Source organism: Chelonoidis abingdonii, chromosome 4, assembly GCF_003597395.2.
Source record: "Chelonoidis abingdonii isolate Lonesome George chromosome 4, CheloAbing_2.0, whole genome shotgun sequence".
NCBI lineage: Eukaryota > Metazoa > Chordata > Testudines > Testudinidae > Chelonoidis > Chelonoidis abingdonii.
This window is the reverse complement of record NC_133772.1, coordinates 15,026,400-15,041,937: the sequence shown is the minus strand read 5'-3', so window position 1 is coordinate 15,041,937 and position 15,538 is coordinate 15,026,400. Positions and strand designations below refer to the sequence as shown.

Below are 15,538 nucleotides of genomic sequence, written 5' to 3'. Positions count from 1 at the left end.
TCTGAGTGAAACAAGCACTAAGCATAAAAGTCCAGCTTTGCCAATAGAACTGCATCTATACTAGGGACTGTGCAGCTGGTCAGGTGCACACTTTGACCAACAGCTAGCCTGACAGAGGTCTACAAGGTAGACCTGGCCTTAGTAACGCAGGTAAAGACACTTCTTTCTTTACAATGAAGTAAAAGATGTGAGGTAAGTCTTTTAGGCAGAGAGAATTGGGGCAGGGAGAGAGGAGATACTGCAGAGAGGGGAGTGGATGCTTGACCACATCTGTGGTACAGACTTCTGGTGGCTTCAGTTTGTCAGTCAGGGGTGTGCAGAGATGTGACTCCTGACCAAGAGAGCTGTCCTGGGGAAAGCCCTACTGTAGACTTAGTTATAGTGACATCAGCTATGCTGGCAAACACACAGTTGCTTGTATAATCTGTGTCCACACTAGGTGAGCTTTGCCGGTGCGGTGTATTAAGCACTGGTATAGATGTAGCACAGGATCCAAAGCTGTGTGCACCTTAACCCTGATCTTTACCCTGTCTGGAGATTTTTACTAATGAGAAATGTGATCAAAGCACAGGATGGGTAGCCAGGGATTCCCTAGCAGCTAATCTAAGATGACTTTTGAGACCACTGTTGGTTGTTAATTTATTCAGATGCAGCAATCTGTGTTACCTTGTTCTCCCTCCAGTTTGTTGGTCTGTCCACCTCTCGGGTATTGTCTAATTGAGCTCTTTGGGGCAGGCACTGTCTTGGTAGTGTTTGTGCACAGTGGAGCGCTGAGCCTGGACTGGGGTCTGTAGGCACTGCCACAGTAGAAAGAAATGGGCCTGCACCTTGTGTTGTCATTTATGCCAGTGCAAAAGTGCAGGTGAAGTAGGACTCACTGGAGCTGGCTGAATCTTTTAAATCAAAAGGGGGTTTTTTGTTGAAAAAATGTCTGATTTTCCAAAAAAGAAATTTTGCATTGACATTTTTTTCATTTTTTTTTTTTAAACCCGAAATGGCTATCAAATTTTCATTTAACAAACAGCAGGTTTTTGGTAACTGAAACGTGTCTGATTAGTGACATTTTTCACTTGCCAAACCTGCTTTTTGATCATGTTTCAATACCCCCCCCCGATATTTTAAGGGGAGGGGGCAGAAAGTCCAATTCAAATGTCCTGAAATAGAAACTAAATTTATTTACTGGTAAAACCAGGTTTTATTTTTTAACCAGCCCCTGCTCTAATTCAGCATGGTCACAACAGTGCAGGGGACTGGACTAGATGACCTCCTGAGGTCCCTTCCAGTTCTGTGATTCTGTCTTACACATGTGCCCTCTAGGCTGGAGTAAATGACTGCATAAGATGCAGTACAGGAGAAAACCGAGCCCCATAAATGATGATGCTAATTCCTTCTGTGGCCTTGGGCAAATCCTCTCACTTCCCCATCATGCCGTTCCCCCACCTACAAGGCAGGATAGTTACTACCTTGTAAACTGTGTTGTAGACGAAAAACACACTTGATGTACCAAGCACTTTATTAACTTTATTGAAAGCTACCATGGTTTTTTCACTCCACTTCCCATTTGTTCTTTGTGCAACATTAGTCCCAGCCAAGATCATGGCCCCACAGTCTAGATACATGGGAAGAGACAGACCTTGCCCCAACAAACGTAGTCTGCATAGACCGAGGGTTGTTACCCCCATTTTACTGAGGACTTGTGAGACTCAGGGATTTGCTCCCAGAGGCATCAGGGAATGGGGACCTGGGCTTCTCTCCACTGCAGTCAGAGTGGTGACTGCAGCCCATGGAGACGTACCGAGCTCGCTTTTCTCTATCAATAGCAGTGAAGCCACAGCAGCATGGGCTGTATGAGCCCACCGAGGTCCATGGGTTTGTATTACTACTGATTGCAGTGCAGACCTAGCCTCAGCCTGTAAGCTCTCGGGAAAGGGATTTTCTCTCGCTGTGTATAATGCCCCGCACAATGGAGCCTTGCTTTTGGGCAGGGCCTCAAGGAGCTACTGCAATGCAAATAATAATAAATTCATGGCTGAGCTGGACTTGAACTTATATCTTCTAAATCATCAGCCAGGCTAGTGCTCCACAAGCCTATCCTCCTCAGCTTTAAGGAGTACTTAGGTGACACCACCAGCTCCATAGATGGCACATGCTATGGAAAAATTTCACACGGGCAGAGGTTATCAGTGTTCCAGGGCGTACGCAACCCAGAACAGAGCTGTACGTTTGTTCTCCATTTGTCCTGGGGCAGGTTACAGAACAAATCCCCATTGTGAGAGGTCGGGCGAGCAGGTAGTTGGGAGCTCCACTTACGTTTGCGTTTAATTGTTTGTTTTTTTTAACTCAGGGCATGATGACCTATTTAGCTGCTGCCAAAGCAAAAACTTCAGAGGAGCTCCTTACTCCTACTTCGCAGTCCACGTCACCGGGGCTCTTGTCCTCTTCATGAGTGACGGGATCATAGTAAGTACTGCTGGCTGAGGCATCCTCTCGGAATCAAAGCTACGTGGCACTGTCTTCACCCTGAATCCTTTACAACCGGGCTAAGCCTCAGGCAAGATACACATACTCCCACACACTGAGGGCTGGATCTCAGTGGGGTTTGAAGGAATCCTTTCCCATCACTCCACTCATGGAGTGACAGCAGCTATACTTTGCAGATGCAATGGCTGCCAGCTCTGTGTTTGGGGAGTTTTCCTGAACCTAGAAGGGCTATGCTGGAAGTTCCCACCTGGCTTATTTCCATGGCGTATTGTGCATTCTCTACATGCCCCTCCTCTGCCCTGATCAGTAAAATCACATCTGAATTCCTTTCTACTTGTGGGGAGGATTCCCCCATCTCACCCCCCAAAATGGACGGTATGGCCAAGAACTGAGGTGTGGCTGCTATTCCTCCCTTTGTACATTTTGCTTGATTTTGCCCCCGGTATGTGAGGGAAAGTGCAAAACTCACCAAGTTTTACTGGGGCATTAAACAGTCTTGAAAACGTGCCTCAGTGTGCAAAGCAGATATGGGCGCTGTTGTTGGAACACAGCTGGTCCTCCATTTCCAGTTGTAACTGCTGATGTTGGTTACCCCTCCTGTGGCTCTTATCTTTCTCCTGCATCAGAATAGCTTGGTTTTGAGCCTCTGGTAGTATTAAATGTTTTCGGAAGTACCAGCCCCCTTCAAAGAGAACCTTTTTCTATCCCATCTGCTGACACAGGCATCCCTGGCCCTTACCCAGGCACTGTCTATCACACTAATGCAGCAGCCTACTTGCCTGCTTTTGCAATCCATGTAACCGTTATAAAGGACAATGCATATAAGCCACAGAAGGCTTAGTTCTGCCATAGCAGCTCGAGGAGAAAGCCACTGTAATAATGCAGTAATGAAACAGGCTTGCATTTCTTGCCTAAGGCCCAGGCACCAGCAATGCAGTAGATGTAGATGGGTATTGTTATTACTTACTATAACCGAGAGCAGAATTTAGCCTTTCATTCGTTAGGTCTTACACTGCACTTTTCAGCACTAGATATCAAAGCACTTTACTAAGGAGGCCAGTGTCATCAGCCACACTGCAGCTGAAGCTTTTCTACTTTAATTAAGTAGTAGCTGGGCCAGTAAAAGGCTCAGAATTGCTCTATAGACTGGTGGTTAGGCTGCTGATTGCCAAGGGAGGAGACTCCGCTTCAACTCCTTCCTCTACCTGTTAAGAACAGGTTTAAAGAGGGAGCTTCTTTTCTCTTGAGGCTGTTCTTTAATTAACTAGGCCAAAACAGGCCTCAGTTACAAGAAGCCCTGTAGAGCCTGGTGGTTAGGGTATGTGCATTAGTACTGGAGAGCCTGGTTCAATCCCTCTCTGCTTGAGGAAAGGTTTAGCACAGCAATAGTCTTTTCTATTGAAGTTGTTCTACTTTAATTAACTATTAAATGGTCCAAAGAAAAGTAATTTGCAAGCAGCCCTGTATAGCCTGGTGGCCAGGGCCTGCACCTATGGTGTTGGAGAGCCTGGTTCCAGTCCTGAAGGAGCTAGGATTTGAGCCATTTGTATCTTTCCTCTTGATGCTGTCTCCACGTCAGTTAACTATGAACTGGGCCAGGTCAAGGTCTAGGGTCACTCTATAGTCCAGTGGTTAAGTTGCTTGCTTAGGAGGTGGATGAGTCTGGTTCAAATCCTTCCTCTGACTATTTAAAAGGATTTGGAGAAGGCTGTCCCACCCCCCAGGAGAGAAGTGGGAGGTTCCTGTTTAGGTCCCCTTTCGCTTGCGGAAGGCCCTTGTCTTTCTGGAAACAGAAGGGGGTTTGAACAGAGATTGCTCACTTCACAAGAGTGGTGGGTGGGGGCAAGGGCAGGAGGGGTTGTGGGTGTGGCGTGGTGAGTGTGGAGGGGGTGGTGGGCTGGGCCAGTGGGGGTGGGCTGGAGGGTTAAGCTGGGAGGGTAGGAGGGGGGAGGTCTCCTGGGAGGTGGGAGAGCCTTGGCACAACCCCTTGCAGAGGAGGGGTTGGGCCTGGGGTCTCCCACAGCCTGGGTGGGTAGCCTAGCCACAGGGGACAAAAGAGTGACTTGCTTTTTAAGCAGGACCATCCCCTTCCCCCCCCTCATATTTAAATAAAAGGCCCTAGAGGCAGCCAAGACATGCTGTAAACCCCTTCCCCACCACAGGGATTGAACCAGGCCCTCTCAGCATCCCAGGGGAGTGCCCAAACCTCTACACCAGAGAAAGCAGCTCTTTCAAAGAGCTCACTTTGGAGCAATTCATAGTTAATTAAAGTGAAACCAGCTTCAACAAGAAAGGCTGAGGGTACTCCCCCCTCAAAGGCCTGTCCTACCCCAGAGAGGAGGAAGAATTGAACCAGCAGCTTTGCTAGCCCAGGGGAGTACCCCCAACCACTACACCATAGAAGGCATCACCCTGGAGGTACTTGGTTTGGCCCAGTTCATAGTTAAAGTGGAACCAGCTTCACAAGGCAAGGATGATAGAGTGTCCTCTTCAAATCCCTGCCCCACCATAACGAGAGAGAGAACTGAAACCAGGGCATCAACATCTCAGGAAAGAACGTTAAGCCCTCAGCTAGCGAGGATGTCTCATTTTTGTTTCTGGCTTTGGCCAAATGTATAGTTCAGTAACGTGGAAACACTTCAACAGGAAAGGTTGAACGTGCTTCCCCCTTCAGATCCCTGCCATTCACCAGGATCTTCATCCCTCTGAGCTCCTGTGGGCACCTCACCTTTACAGCTTACTTAGGCCCAATTCATAATTAATTAAAGTGGAACAGTTTTAAGAGGGAAGGTTGACGGGGTGGGGGGCCCACAGCAGAATCCTTATGGGCCAGCCCCTTGAGTGGTAGATGGCTGCTATTCAAATCCCTTTTCCTCAAGCAGCCGTGGGATTGAGTCAGCCTCTCCCCCGGCCGTGGTGAGTACCCAAACCACTGGACGATGGAGTGATTCTCAGGCTGTCTGTGGCCTCCACTACTACAGTGGAACAGTTTCAAAAAGGGATGAAGAGCAGCCCACATCAGAGTATCTCCATCTTAGGGCACTCATTTGAGAGATGACAGATCCCTGTTTATCTCCACCCCTATAAGGGGCGGGGCAGGGGAGTGGGAGTTGAGAGAGAGAGAAGCAACATTATCCCATTCAGGTGCTCATTTCCATGTGCAGACAAGCGATCATATCTGGTAAATCAGATGCATGATTCACGGCTCAAAATGTCTAACATGAATTGAATATCCTTATAGTATGGACCTGAGTAAGCATCCCAGCTGTGCTGCCACTGCATGCACATATCTCCTCACTGTGCTATGTCTATTTGCTGCAGCTCAGTAAAATAAGGAAAGAAGGATACATGCAGCATCCTGTCTGGTGACTGAGGTTCAAAGCCAGACTAGCAGAGCTTACAAGGGGAAAAGTTTGTGGTGGCCTGAAGGGAAACAGCATTGTTTTAGGCCAGGGTACAGCTCTCTAGAGGTTTGCATGACATCCCTCACTTTCAGAAGCAGTAAGTTTCCCTTTGGGATCAGTCCTGCAAGCCCTCCATGGACACTTACTGGGTTTGTATGCGCTTCGAAGCAGACAGCAGCAATTTGTTCTGTGGTTGTACAGCACCTGTCACAATGGGGACACACTTACTGACAGTATCACAGAGGACATATGAGAGCAGGCCTGTATTCTTCAGGAGGCTAGGCCTAGGAGATGTAATTTTAATGAAAACGTTGTTTGCTTTCCCTGCAGGGCGAGTACTCTGGGTTCGTATACAGCTATGCAGTGGAGGAACCTCTCTCTGTGGTTCACAAGGTGGCCGGCTACCTGCCTAGCTTATTCTGGGGGTTCATCACACTAGGCAGGCTCATCTCCATCCCTGTGTCCTACCGAATGAAACCTGCAACCATGGTGTCCATAAACGTGGTAAGGCAAACTTTACCGTCACCCTCTGCAGAGCACTTCTGATCTGGAGGGGAAAGGATCTTCCCCAGAAGTGGACTGAACTAGCCCAAAGGCTTGGTTACCCTGCGTATTCTTGCACCAACGTAGCTACATATTTCTTATGTGGATATGCTGCGCCAGTACAAGCAGTGATTTGCACCCCAGTTTAGGCTAGGCTGCACAGGCACAAATCACCATTTACACCACTGCTAACCTAGTTCAAAGAACCCAAGGCTAGACAAAGGGCTAAGTCTGAAAACATTTTTTAGTTTTTATTCCATTGTTGGTTTCTCTCATAGGCTAAAATCTGATCTACTAGAACTCAGTGGAAGCATTCAGTGACATGGATGTCAACCTTATTTACTCTCATGCCCTGTGACAGAACACTCAAAGTCCATAATTATTTCAATACAGCCCACCCTGCCCCTAATTCTGCTTGCACTGCCCCTTGGCTTATAATGAAATCGTTTTGTAGAAATAAGTAATTTAACTGAGTGCTCCATCCGATCTCTATTGTTGTCTAGTAATTAGGCAATGTCATGATCACAAATGCAAACTAATGCCCACTGGAAGGAATAATTTTAACTACTCCAGCTACTTTGCTGGGTTCTAATGAATGCTAATCACTTGGAAGGGGGCTCTGCCTGAGTGAAATGCTCAGCATGCAGGAACAGTCAAAAAGCCAACGATGTGAGGATGCATAAGGAATAGGATGGAAAACACTCACCTTATCATGCCTTTATGTAAATCAGTGGTGCACTTCCACTTAGAATACTGTTAGCTGTGGTCACCCCCATCTCAAAAAAGGCGATGGAAGATGGACTAGAGCCAGGCCACAAAAATTATAGGGGCCTGGAGAGAGTGTTGTGTGACAGGGGATTGAGACGATTTAGAGTGGTTAGAAAGGCGAGGAGACATGAGAGGTGAGGCAGAGAAATTCCAGCTATCCTAATCACCCTTCCTCCTAATATAAGAACCAGGGGGCAAACAGCTAAATAGAAACAGTTTACCAAGATTTGTGGTGAATTCTCCACCCCTGGCAATTTTTAAATCAAGTTTGGATGTTTTTCTAAAAGATCTGCTCTGGTTTAAACAGTTAATTCAGGGACGTTCTCTGGCCTGTGTTACACAGAAGGGCAGACTATATGATCACAGTGGTCCCTTCTGGCCTTATAATTATGAATCTATATAAGACAATTCATTTAAAATTGGGAGGGGGGGCAGGAAATCTTTTATAGAGTGTATAGTTAACCTGGGGAATTCACTGCCACAATATACGTGTGAGGCTAAGAGCATGGTAGGATAATGGGAAAAATGGGACTGGGTATTTATGGGTCTAATTTTTCAGAAGTGACTAGCGCTTTCTAAGAACCAAGTACTTTTGAGGTGTTTCAAATTGGGCACCCAAACACTGAGTCACCTAATCACAAGTCACTTTAAAAAAAAAATTAGGCTACAGAGAAACAGCCACATTAAATCATTTTTAAAGATTAAGACTATCTGAAGCCCTCTGGCTTCAGAACATAAACCAGTCACTAACTGCCTGAATTAGAGAGAAACTTTCCCCTAATGCCAGGTTATTAGTTATTTCCATAGTTACGACAATTCTTGCACTTTCCTCTGAAGCGTTTTACTAGTCACCAGACTAGGTAGACCACTGGTCTGATCAGGCATGACTGAAAATCTGAAGGCTAGGCATCCGGTCTCCTGGGTTCTGGTGTTAGCTAGAACTGATTTGGAGGGCTCCTTCTATTGAATTTATTGGAAGTTTTGCCTTTTACATACCTATTTTAACTGTTTGTAATCACTGAGTAAAATTTGTTCTAGAATTGCAATTATTAATATTGTATGTACACACTTTTGACAGTCATTTAGGATTAAAATTTGACTTAACTCTAACATTAAGTTAAATTTAGAGGACTAGCTCTTAGATTCCAGATTGCTCTGTGCGTGTGTAGACATGCACACATTTATCACTCAATCTTGAAGGAATTAGGGGGAAAAAACAGCACCTTTATTTTTGGCTGGGATTACAAAATTTGGTGAGGGCTCCCCCTGCTGGGTTGTCACTAGAAATTCAATAGAACAGCACAGAGTTGTGACTTTAACAAGTGTGTGCAAATGAGGGAAATCGCAAAAATCTGCATTTAAGGCTCACTAGTAACACCAAATGCAACATTTTGTAAATCAGAGGGGGCATGAGGGTGATCTTAATTCTTTGTCTAATGAACTTGGGACAGATGGTTCTGCTTGGCTTTTTGACCAAAATCAAATGTAGTTGGTTTATGTCCCTCCAGTGAGAGTATTGAATACTGCATTTGAAGATGAGTAGACTCTGATCTCTCTAGCTGTGAGCTCAGTCAGTGAATAGAGTTACTACTATGTGACTTGCAGATTATGCCTGTAATTCAGTTGTCTCTCTCAATTAGACCAGATTAATCTATTTATTTTCCAGTCCCTTAACTAGTCTTTTTAAAATCCCACTAGAGCCCAGTGCTACCTCAGCATTTATTTTCTTCCCTGAAAGTGACTCTGGGCTTGTATTGTTGCAGGTTGGAGTGCTTGTAACTTTCCTCCTGCTCCTGATTTTCTCCTACAGTGTTGTCTTCCTGTTTGTGGGCACAGCGTGCCTGGGTCTGTTCCTCAGCAGCACCTTCCCCAGCATGCTGGCCTACACTGAAGACATCCTCCAGTACAAAGGTGAGCATCCCTACCCCCCATCAGATTTTGAGCAGAGAAAGTACCAGCAGCAAGCCCCTTTCACCTTCCCAAGATCATGCTTTGCAGGTTACCCAGGAATAGCTCTAGCTAAATTAGGATGTTGATTTCCACTACCAGTTACCACCTTGTGGAACCACCCACAGCTCCTGGCTCCATGCACCAACCTGGTAGGGTAGTTATGGGAGGAAATGAAGAATTAATGGCTAACAGGGAACACAGGTACTTCTGCACACAGTGGAGAATGGGAGGATCAGGTAACTTTGAGCAAGGGGTTGGACTAGATGACCTCCTGAGGTCCCTTCCAACCCTGATATTCTATGATTTGACTGGTACCCTTGCTCGCTGCAGCCATTACTTTTTTAATATCCTCTGCTGTACGTAAGGAAGCTTAGAGCTTACAGCACAGTAGGTTGCCCTGCAGTAACTTGCAGTGTAGACAAGCCTTGATATAATATCAGAATGCAAAAGGGCCACATTTGTGCAGGCTCATGAGTGTAGAACAGGTGGGTCTCACCTCACAGAGCTCTAGCCTGGGGACATTCTTGGCCCTCTGAAGCTATTCATTTCAGCAGTTCCCAGGACTTGTACCATCTGTTTTCAGGCTGTGCCACGACGGTGTTAGTGACTGGAGCTGCAATTGGAGAGATGGTGCTACAGTTACTGGTGGGGTCGGTAAGTGCAGAAAAAAGAAAAACCCAGGATATGACCTGAATTGATTAGAATTTTAATTCAAGCACACAGAGAGCTGTATTTGAGCGAATGGAAGTCTTGAGGCTGCCTACCCAAGATGGGACGTACATGTATCCCGCAACAGCCTGCTGCCATGCACTAAAAGTCCCCTAGTGCACTTAGTGGATCAAAGCACACTAGGAGGCAGCACGACAGCAGGTTTACGTGAACACTTAGTGCATGGCCAATTTATACAATCATGCTTGGACAGTTCTGAAAGCCACACAATCATTCTGCAAGGAAAGAGGGGTCAGTCTTCTGTAGAGAAAACAGGCAGTACAATCAGTGGGAGCTGCTAAGATACAGCTACCACCAATCACTGAAGAGTGCTAGGTATAATTATAGACGTGCCTACTACTGCAGCAGTACGTCTACAGTGGAGCTGTAGTTTCTAGGTTGGGTAAATCTAGCCAAAAAAGCAGTATAGTCGTGGTGGGATGGGCTAGCTGCCCCACTCCGTACCTTACCATCACCAAGCAATGCTACTATGGCTATAGGTTGTTTTGCATTACCTCTGGTGTTAGGAGTCTGGAGAACTGTGGAGGCAACATATGCATTGTGTGGTGTTCCTTAGAGCAGAAATGCCCTGTAGTGGGTGGTGGCCCCTCTCCGATAGGCAGAGGTTAAAAGCAGCCAAGCTAGGCTGATTGGGGAAGCAGCCACAGCTGTGGCCGGTTCAATTAGGGCCCAGCTGGCCCTGATAAGAGGGCTGGGGGCATCTCTCTCCAGCCCTGGGAGGAGAAGGGCTAGCTGCCTGAATTGGAGCAGTGCTGGGGAACAGGTAGGGTGACCTGACAGCAAATGTGAAAAATCAGGATGGGGGGTGGTAATAGGAGCCTATATAAGAAAAAGACCCAAAAATCAGGACTGTCCCTATAAAACTGGGACATCTAGTCACCCCAGGAATAGGGCAAGAGAGGTGGGGAGCTCCAGCCTGGTAAACCCCCAGGCTACAGGCCTTGGTGACGGCCTACAAAGGTACTGGGGCTGCAGAGAGGCAGCCTGGGACTAGGCAAAGGCAGCAGGTCCTACCCCATTGCCAGTGATGAGTGGCCATTACAGACTGCAGTCTGCCCCAGTGAGCAGGGGCTAGATGATGACTGGCAGTAGCCACTGAGGTAAGGTGGGTTTAGAAGGTTGAGGATTCCCTGGGGAGACCCAGTGTGTGTGGGTACTTCAGGGGCAGAACCCTGAGGTAAAGGGGCACTGGGGTCCAGGAGGGAGATGGGGCCACAGACAGGGGAGACACTGGCCTGCAGAGGGTGCTTCGTATGCTGGAAAAGAGCTAATTTCAAGATGACCAGCAGGAGGTGCTGTGGCAGGGAGTCAAGGTTAGCTACATGCTCATAAATGTAAATCTGCCCAGCTCTGGGGCTTGCAAAAGCTCCACTCCCCACTGCTCTTTCTGCCACAAGTTTGTATCACTTTTTATTTGGGGGAGGAGTAACTAGAGTCTGCCAGGTGGAGAAACAGGAATATCAATTCACCTTGTATCTGGTTCAGGTAGGTCTTGGTTAGGCCATTTCATTGGCAGGGTTTATTTGTAGAACATATATAATACATGTGCAGAAAATGGGCTATCTGTACAGATGGATAGCAAGAGACTCTATAGAGCCAACACAGCCTGTGAAAACAGATGGGCCTTGGCACCTGCCTTGCAGGTCAACAGATTGGCTTGGCCAGACCAGCAGGGGAAATGGATTCCTGAGCTGAAGGTTCCCCTGTGTTCAAACAAAGCCACGTTGCTGACCTCCGCCAGGCACTGTGTAAACAGCCTGCTGCTCACTGGGGCTTGCCCTAGTATGAAGCACCTCTCTCACTGTACTTAAGACCCTTATTTTTCTTTACTGCAGATTATCCATGATCAGGGCAGCTACAGTTTCCTGGTTTGTGGGATGATCTTTGGAGGTTTGGCCTTTACGTTCTACACTTTCCTTTTGTTTTTCCACAGGATGTACCCCAAGCCCTCATCAGGTAAGAAAATGCCAGCAGTTAGGCCTACTTTAGAATGACAGGAAAAATGACATGTGCGTTAACATGCAGCCAGCATGCAGCGTTCCAAGTAAAATGCAAGGAAATGTTTATTTTCCTGCTGCTTCCTGTTCCCTCTTCCTGCTCTGACTTGCCCACAAAACCCTGGCAGACACAAATCTGAGTCTGCTTTCTTGTCTGATGTGGGAAGACATTAAGCGGGTTTTTGGGGTAAGGGAGGAACCATACATTGAGTGGGATGTTAGCTGAGTGGTTTGGTTTCTCAGCTATGTAACTAGTAGAAGCAAGTCTTGACAGTTGCAACCTGTACTGTCTGTCCGGCTTCTTCCCAGCTAAGCCCAGGAATAATGCAACCTTCCCTCTGAAAGACAAAAAACCAGAGCTTGTAATAGTGTTGATGTAACATGCTTAGACTTGGTGCCACATGACACTTTGTGTAACAAACTAGAATGATATAAAATTAACATGGCACCCATTAAATGGGGTGAGCTGATAGGTCTCAAAATGTAACTGTAAATGGGGACTAGTCACTGAGCAGGTGTTCCAGTGGAGTACTGCAGGGATTGATTCTTGGCCCTATACTATTTAACATTATCCTAAGTGACTTGGCAGAAAACACAAAATCAGTTTGCAGATGAGACAAACACTGGGGGAGTGATAAATAAGAGGAAAGGTCACTCACTGGGAGCAATCAAGAGCACTTGGTGAACTGGGTGCAAGCAAATAATGTGGTTTTTAATACAGCTAAATTTAAATGTGTACATGTAGGAACAAAAGGTAGGAGATACTTGTAGGATGAGGGACTGTATTCTGGGAAGCAGTGAGTCAGAAAAAGATTTGGGGATTGTGGTGGATAATCACCAGAACATGAGTTCCCAGTGTGAAGCTTTGGCCAAAAGAGTGAGTTCAATCCTGGGAGGCAAGAACAGGAATCTCAAGTAGGAGGAGAGATGTTATTTTACCTCTGTATTTGGGACTAGGTGACTACTGTGTCCAGTTATGGTCCCTCAAATGCAGAAAGGATGTTGATAAATTGGAATGATTCTAAGGATTAGAAAACATGACAGAATTCAAAGTGCTCAAGGGGTGACATGATTAAGTCTAAGTATCTATAATGGGCTCTTCAACCTAGCAGAGGAAGATAACATGATCAAATGGCTGGAAGCTAGTTAGACAAATTCAGACTGGAAATAAAGGTGTAAATTTTTAACACTGAGTAATCTTTGGAACAAGATTTGGAACACACAGATTGTGGTGGATTCTCCATCACTGACAATTTTTAAATCCCAATTGGATTTTTTTTTTAACTCTGCTCTAGGAATTATTTTGGGGAAATTCTATGGCCTTGGGTTATACAGGAGGTCAGATTAAATTATCATTGACCTAATCTGGCCTTGGAATCTAGGAAGTGCCTTAGTTGCAAACTCTACCTTCCAAAGAAAGCAGCTGCCCCTCTAAAGACAACAGTGATAAAGTCTACCTAGGTGAGAGACAGGACACTTCCTATGTCCTCTCTGACGCAGTGGGCTGTTAAAGCACCCAGATCGCTGTTCCCCAGAAAGGAATTAAGCCTCATGACACCCCTATGAAGTAAATCCATTTTGAAAGCAAGTGAAGAGACGTCCTGCAACATTGTGACTTGGCCAGGATAAGTCAGGCAGTCAATGCTGGGAATAGATTCAACTCCTGCTGTAAAACCCATCGGATGTTCCCCCTCTCTTGTCACTGATTGGCACTAGGGATGCCTCCCAAAATTACATGCTGCTACCTCTCGAAGGCAGAGGAAACCACATCTGCACCAATAACTTAAAGAACTACTGCAAACAGGTATCTGATAGAGCAGAGGGTCTCATTTGATGCATTTTCTTTTAAAGCATGTTAGAATGAATGCTCAGTGGTTCTGCACATTTATTATACTGTTATGCTCTTCTAACAGGTTAACTAACCTTATTTTGCAGAGGTGGATGCCTCCTCACCTGACAAGCCAGCAACAATGGGTGACTCTGGACTTTATCAGGGCTAAAAAGAAGGCATAGCCCTGAACAATGAGTTGTATGTATTTGCAATAAACACAAATCATCAAGTGTTACTAGGAAGGATGATTTCACACTAATGACATGGCTAAATTACTTGAGTTTTCTGCAATCAAAAATGTTAACTTTGAAAACCAGCCAAACATCTTAAGTCCCCCTGGGAGGCTAAGTACAGCAAGCAGAAGTTGCTTGTCTGTTATTCCACTAAGATGAATGTCAAACTGCAGAATCCTGTATCCTGGAAATCTGCAATTTATGGCCGCTTGGTGAAGAAAAATTATAAGCAAGCTTCCCTTTAGAGGATAGGCTGGAAGTCGTAAGGCTATTATTGTTTCGTGTGTCACATTTTGGGTATCACCTGGTTTAGAGTTACTGTAACCAATAGGTTTCTCTGTTGGTGTGTAAGCACAGGACCCATTTGTAGCCATGGTCCTGACAACCTACAGCACCAATTCTAGCTTTCAATAAATACAGAACAACCCTCTGTATAACACTGTACTGCAAGATGGGTTCAGAATTCGTTTTCCAGCAACCCGACCTGTAAGAGTATATAAGCTTCAACTGTGCTCCCAAAGGAGAAATCACAATATTAGCAGAAACCACCAGGAGCACTTTGATAACAGGATCTATCTATATTACACAGTATCAGATATGTTCATTGAAGCACAGCCTTAATCAATGGGCTCCAGCATACTAAGGAAGTATTTAAATTAATTAGAGGAAAGAATGAGTTTTGCTGGTTAATTTTTGCTTAAGTCATTGGTAAGCTGCAAAAGCATCTGGTTCAAGTAGCAGTATTTTAGGGAGGTTTGTAGTCTAGCTTCTATCTGAAACCTTAAGCAGGTGCATCCAGGCTCCACCTTCACTCATTTAATCTGTGCAATATCCACTACACAAGGTGCCTTCCATGAGATAAACTCTAAAGGTACTGTATACCCTACGAATGAGCTGTTACAAGATAATGTTAGCTTTCTGGCAATACATGGGGAGAGTCTGAAGAGATGTAGGCTTTAGTGTGATTGTATGTGGCTGTACATATGTATGTGTGTATATATAAAGCAATGTTAATTAAAAGTGATCACTATATTCTCACTAGGCTCTGAGTGTTACTGTTACAGGACCCAAATGATTTGAACCAAACCCCTTCCGGCCAGACAACCTCTGAGGCTAAGATTAGCACTGGCTCTCAAATAAAACAATTGCAATTGTTATCTAGAACAATTTGACTTAAACCCTTATTTATTCGGTGGCAATATGCACCATTCACTTTGGAATTCCAGACTGCAGGACCCTCCATAAGTCCAGCTGCATGTGCCCTTTGGAGTCTGTATCCCACCTACCATTTTCCCTATACTTAGCAATGCAAAATCTCTTCCCAGAAAATTCCCTTGGGACGTAGTACTTCTGTAAAACTAGTGTAGGGTCATACATGTGTAAGGCTGAGCCCACACTAGCCCTGACCAAGCAGCAGTAACAAAATGGAGGTGTTATATTAAAGATGAAATAAATGGTTACTCACAGGTGTCCTCCAGAAGAACAGTTTTTAGTTAGTGGGACTTTACTCCTTCATGTGAAACTGGAAATGCATTGTAATTCCTCTGTACCACCACCTGATGCCACTCTTACTCTGCACATGGTTCAGTGAGGCAGGACAAC

The 15,538-nt window shown here is 45.6% G+C and overlaps 2 protein-coding genes across 2 annotated transcripts in view; one reads left to right on the top strand and one right to left on the bottom strand.

Annotated features, from left to right (window-relative positions):
* The window catches only part of MFSD4A (major facilitator superfamily domain containing 4A), a 37,421-nt gene extending 22,453 nt beyond the window's left edge, over window positions 1–14,968 (top strand). Inside the window, exons 5-10 of the mRNA XM_032792506.1 lie at window positions 2,345–2,460; window positions 6,216–6,389; window positions 8,960–9,107; window positions 9,730–9,800; window positions 11,711–11,831; window positions 13,808–14,968. Coding sequence (XP_032648397.1) covers window positions 2,345–2,460; window positions 6,216–6,389; window positions 8,960–9,107; window positions 9,730–9,800; window positions 11,711–11,831; window positions 13,808–13,872 — 695 coding nt within the window. The 3' untranslated portion in view covers window positions 13,873–14,968. The remainder of the gene's footprint in view (window positions 1–2,344; window positions 2,461–6,215; window positions 6,390–8,959; window positions 9,108–9,729; window positions 9,801–11,710; window positions 11,832–13,807) is intronic.
* ELK4 (ETS transcription factor ELK4) overlaps window positions 6,655–15,538 on the bottom strand; it is a 33,639-nt gene continuing 24,755 nt past the window's right edge. The window contains exon 6 of the transcript XR_004375361.2: window positions 6,655–9,759. The gene's annotated coding sequence lies outside the window, so the exon portion shown is untranslated. The remainder of the gene's footprint in view (window positions 9,760–15,538) is intronic.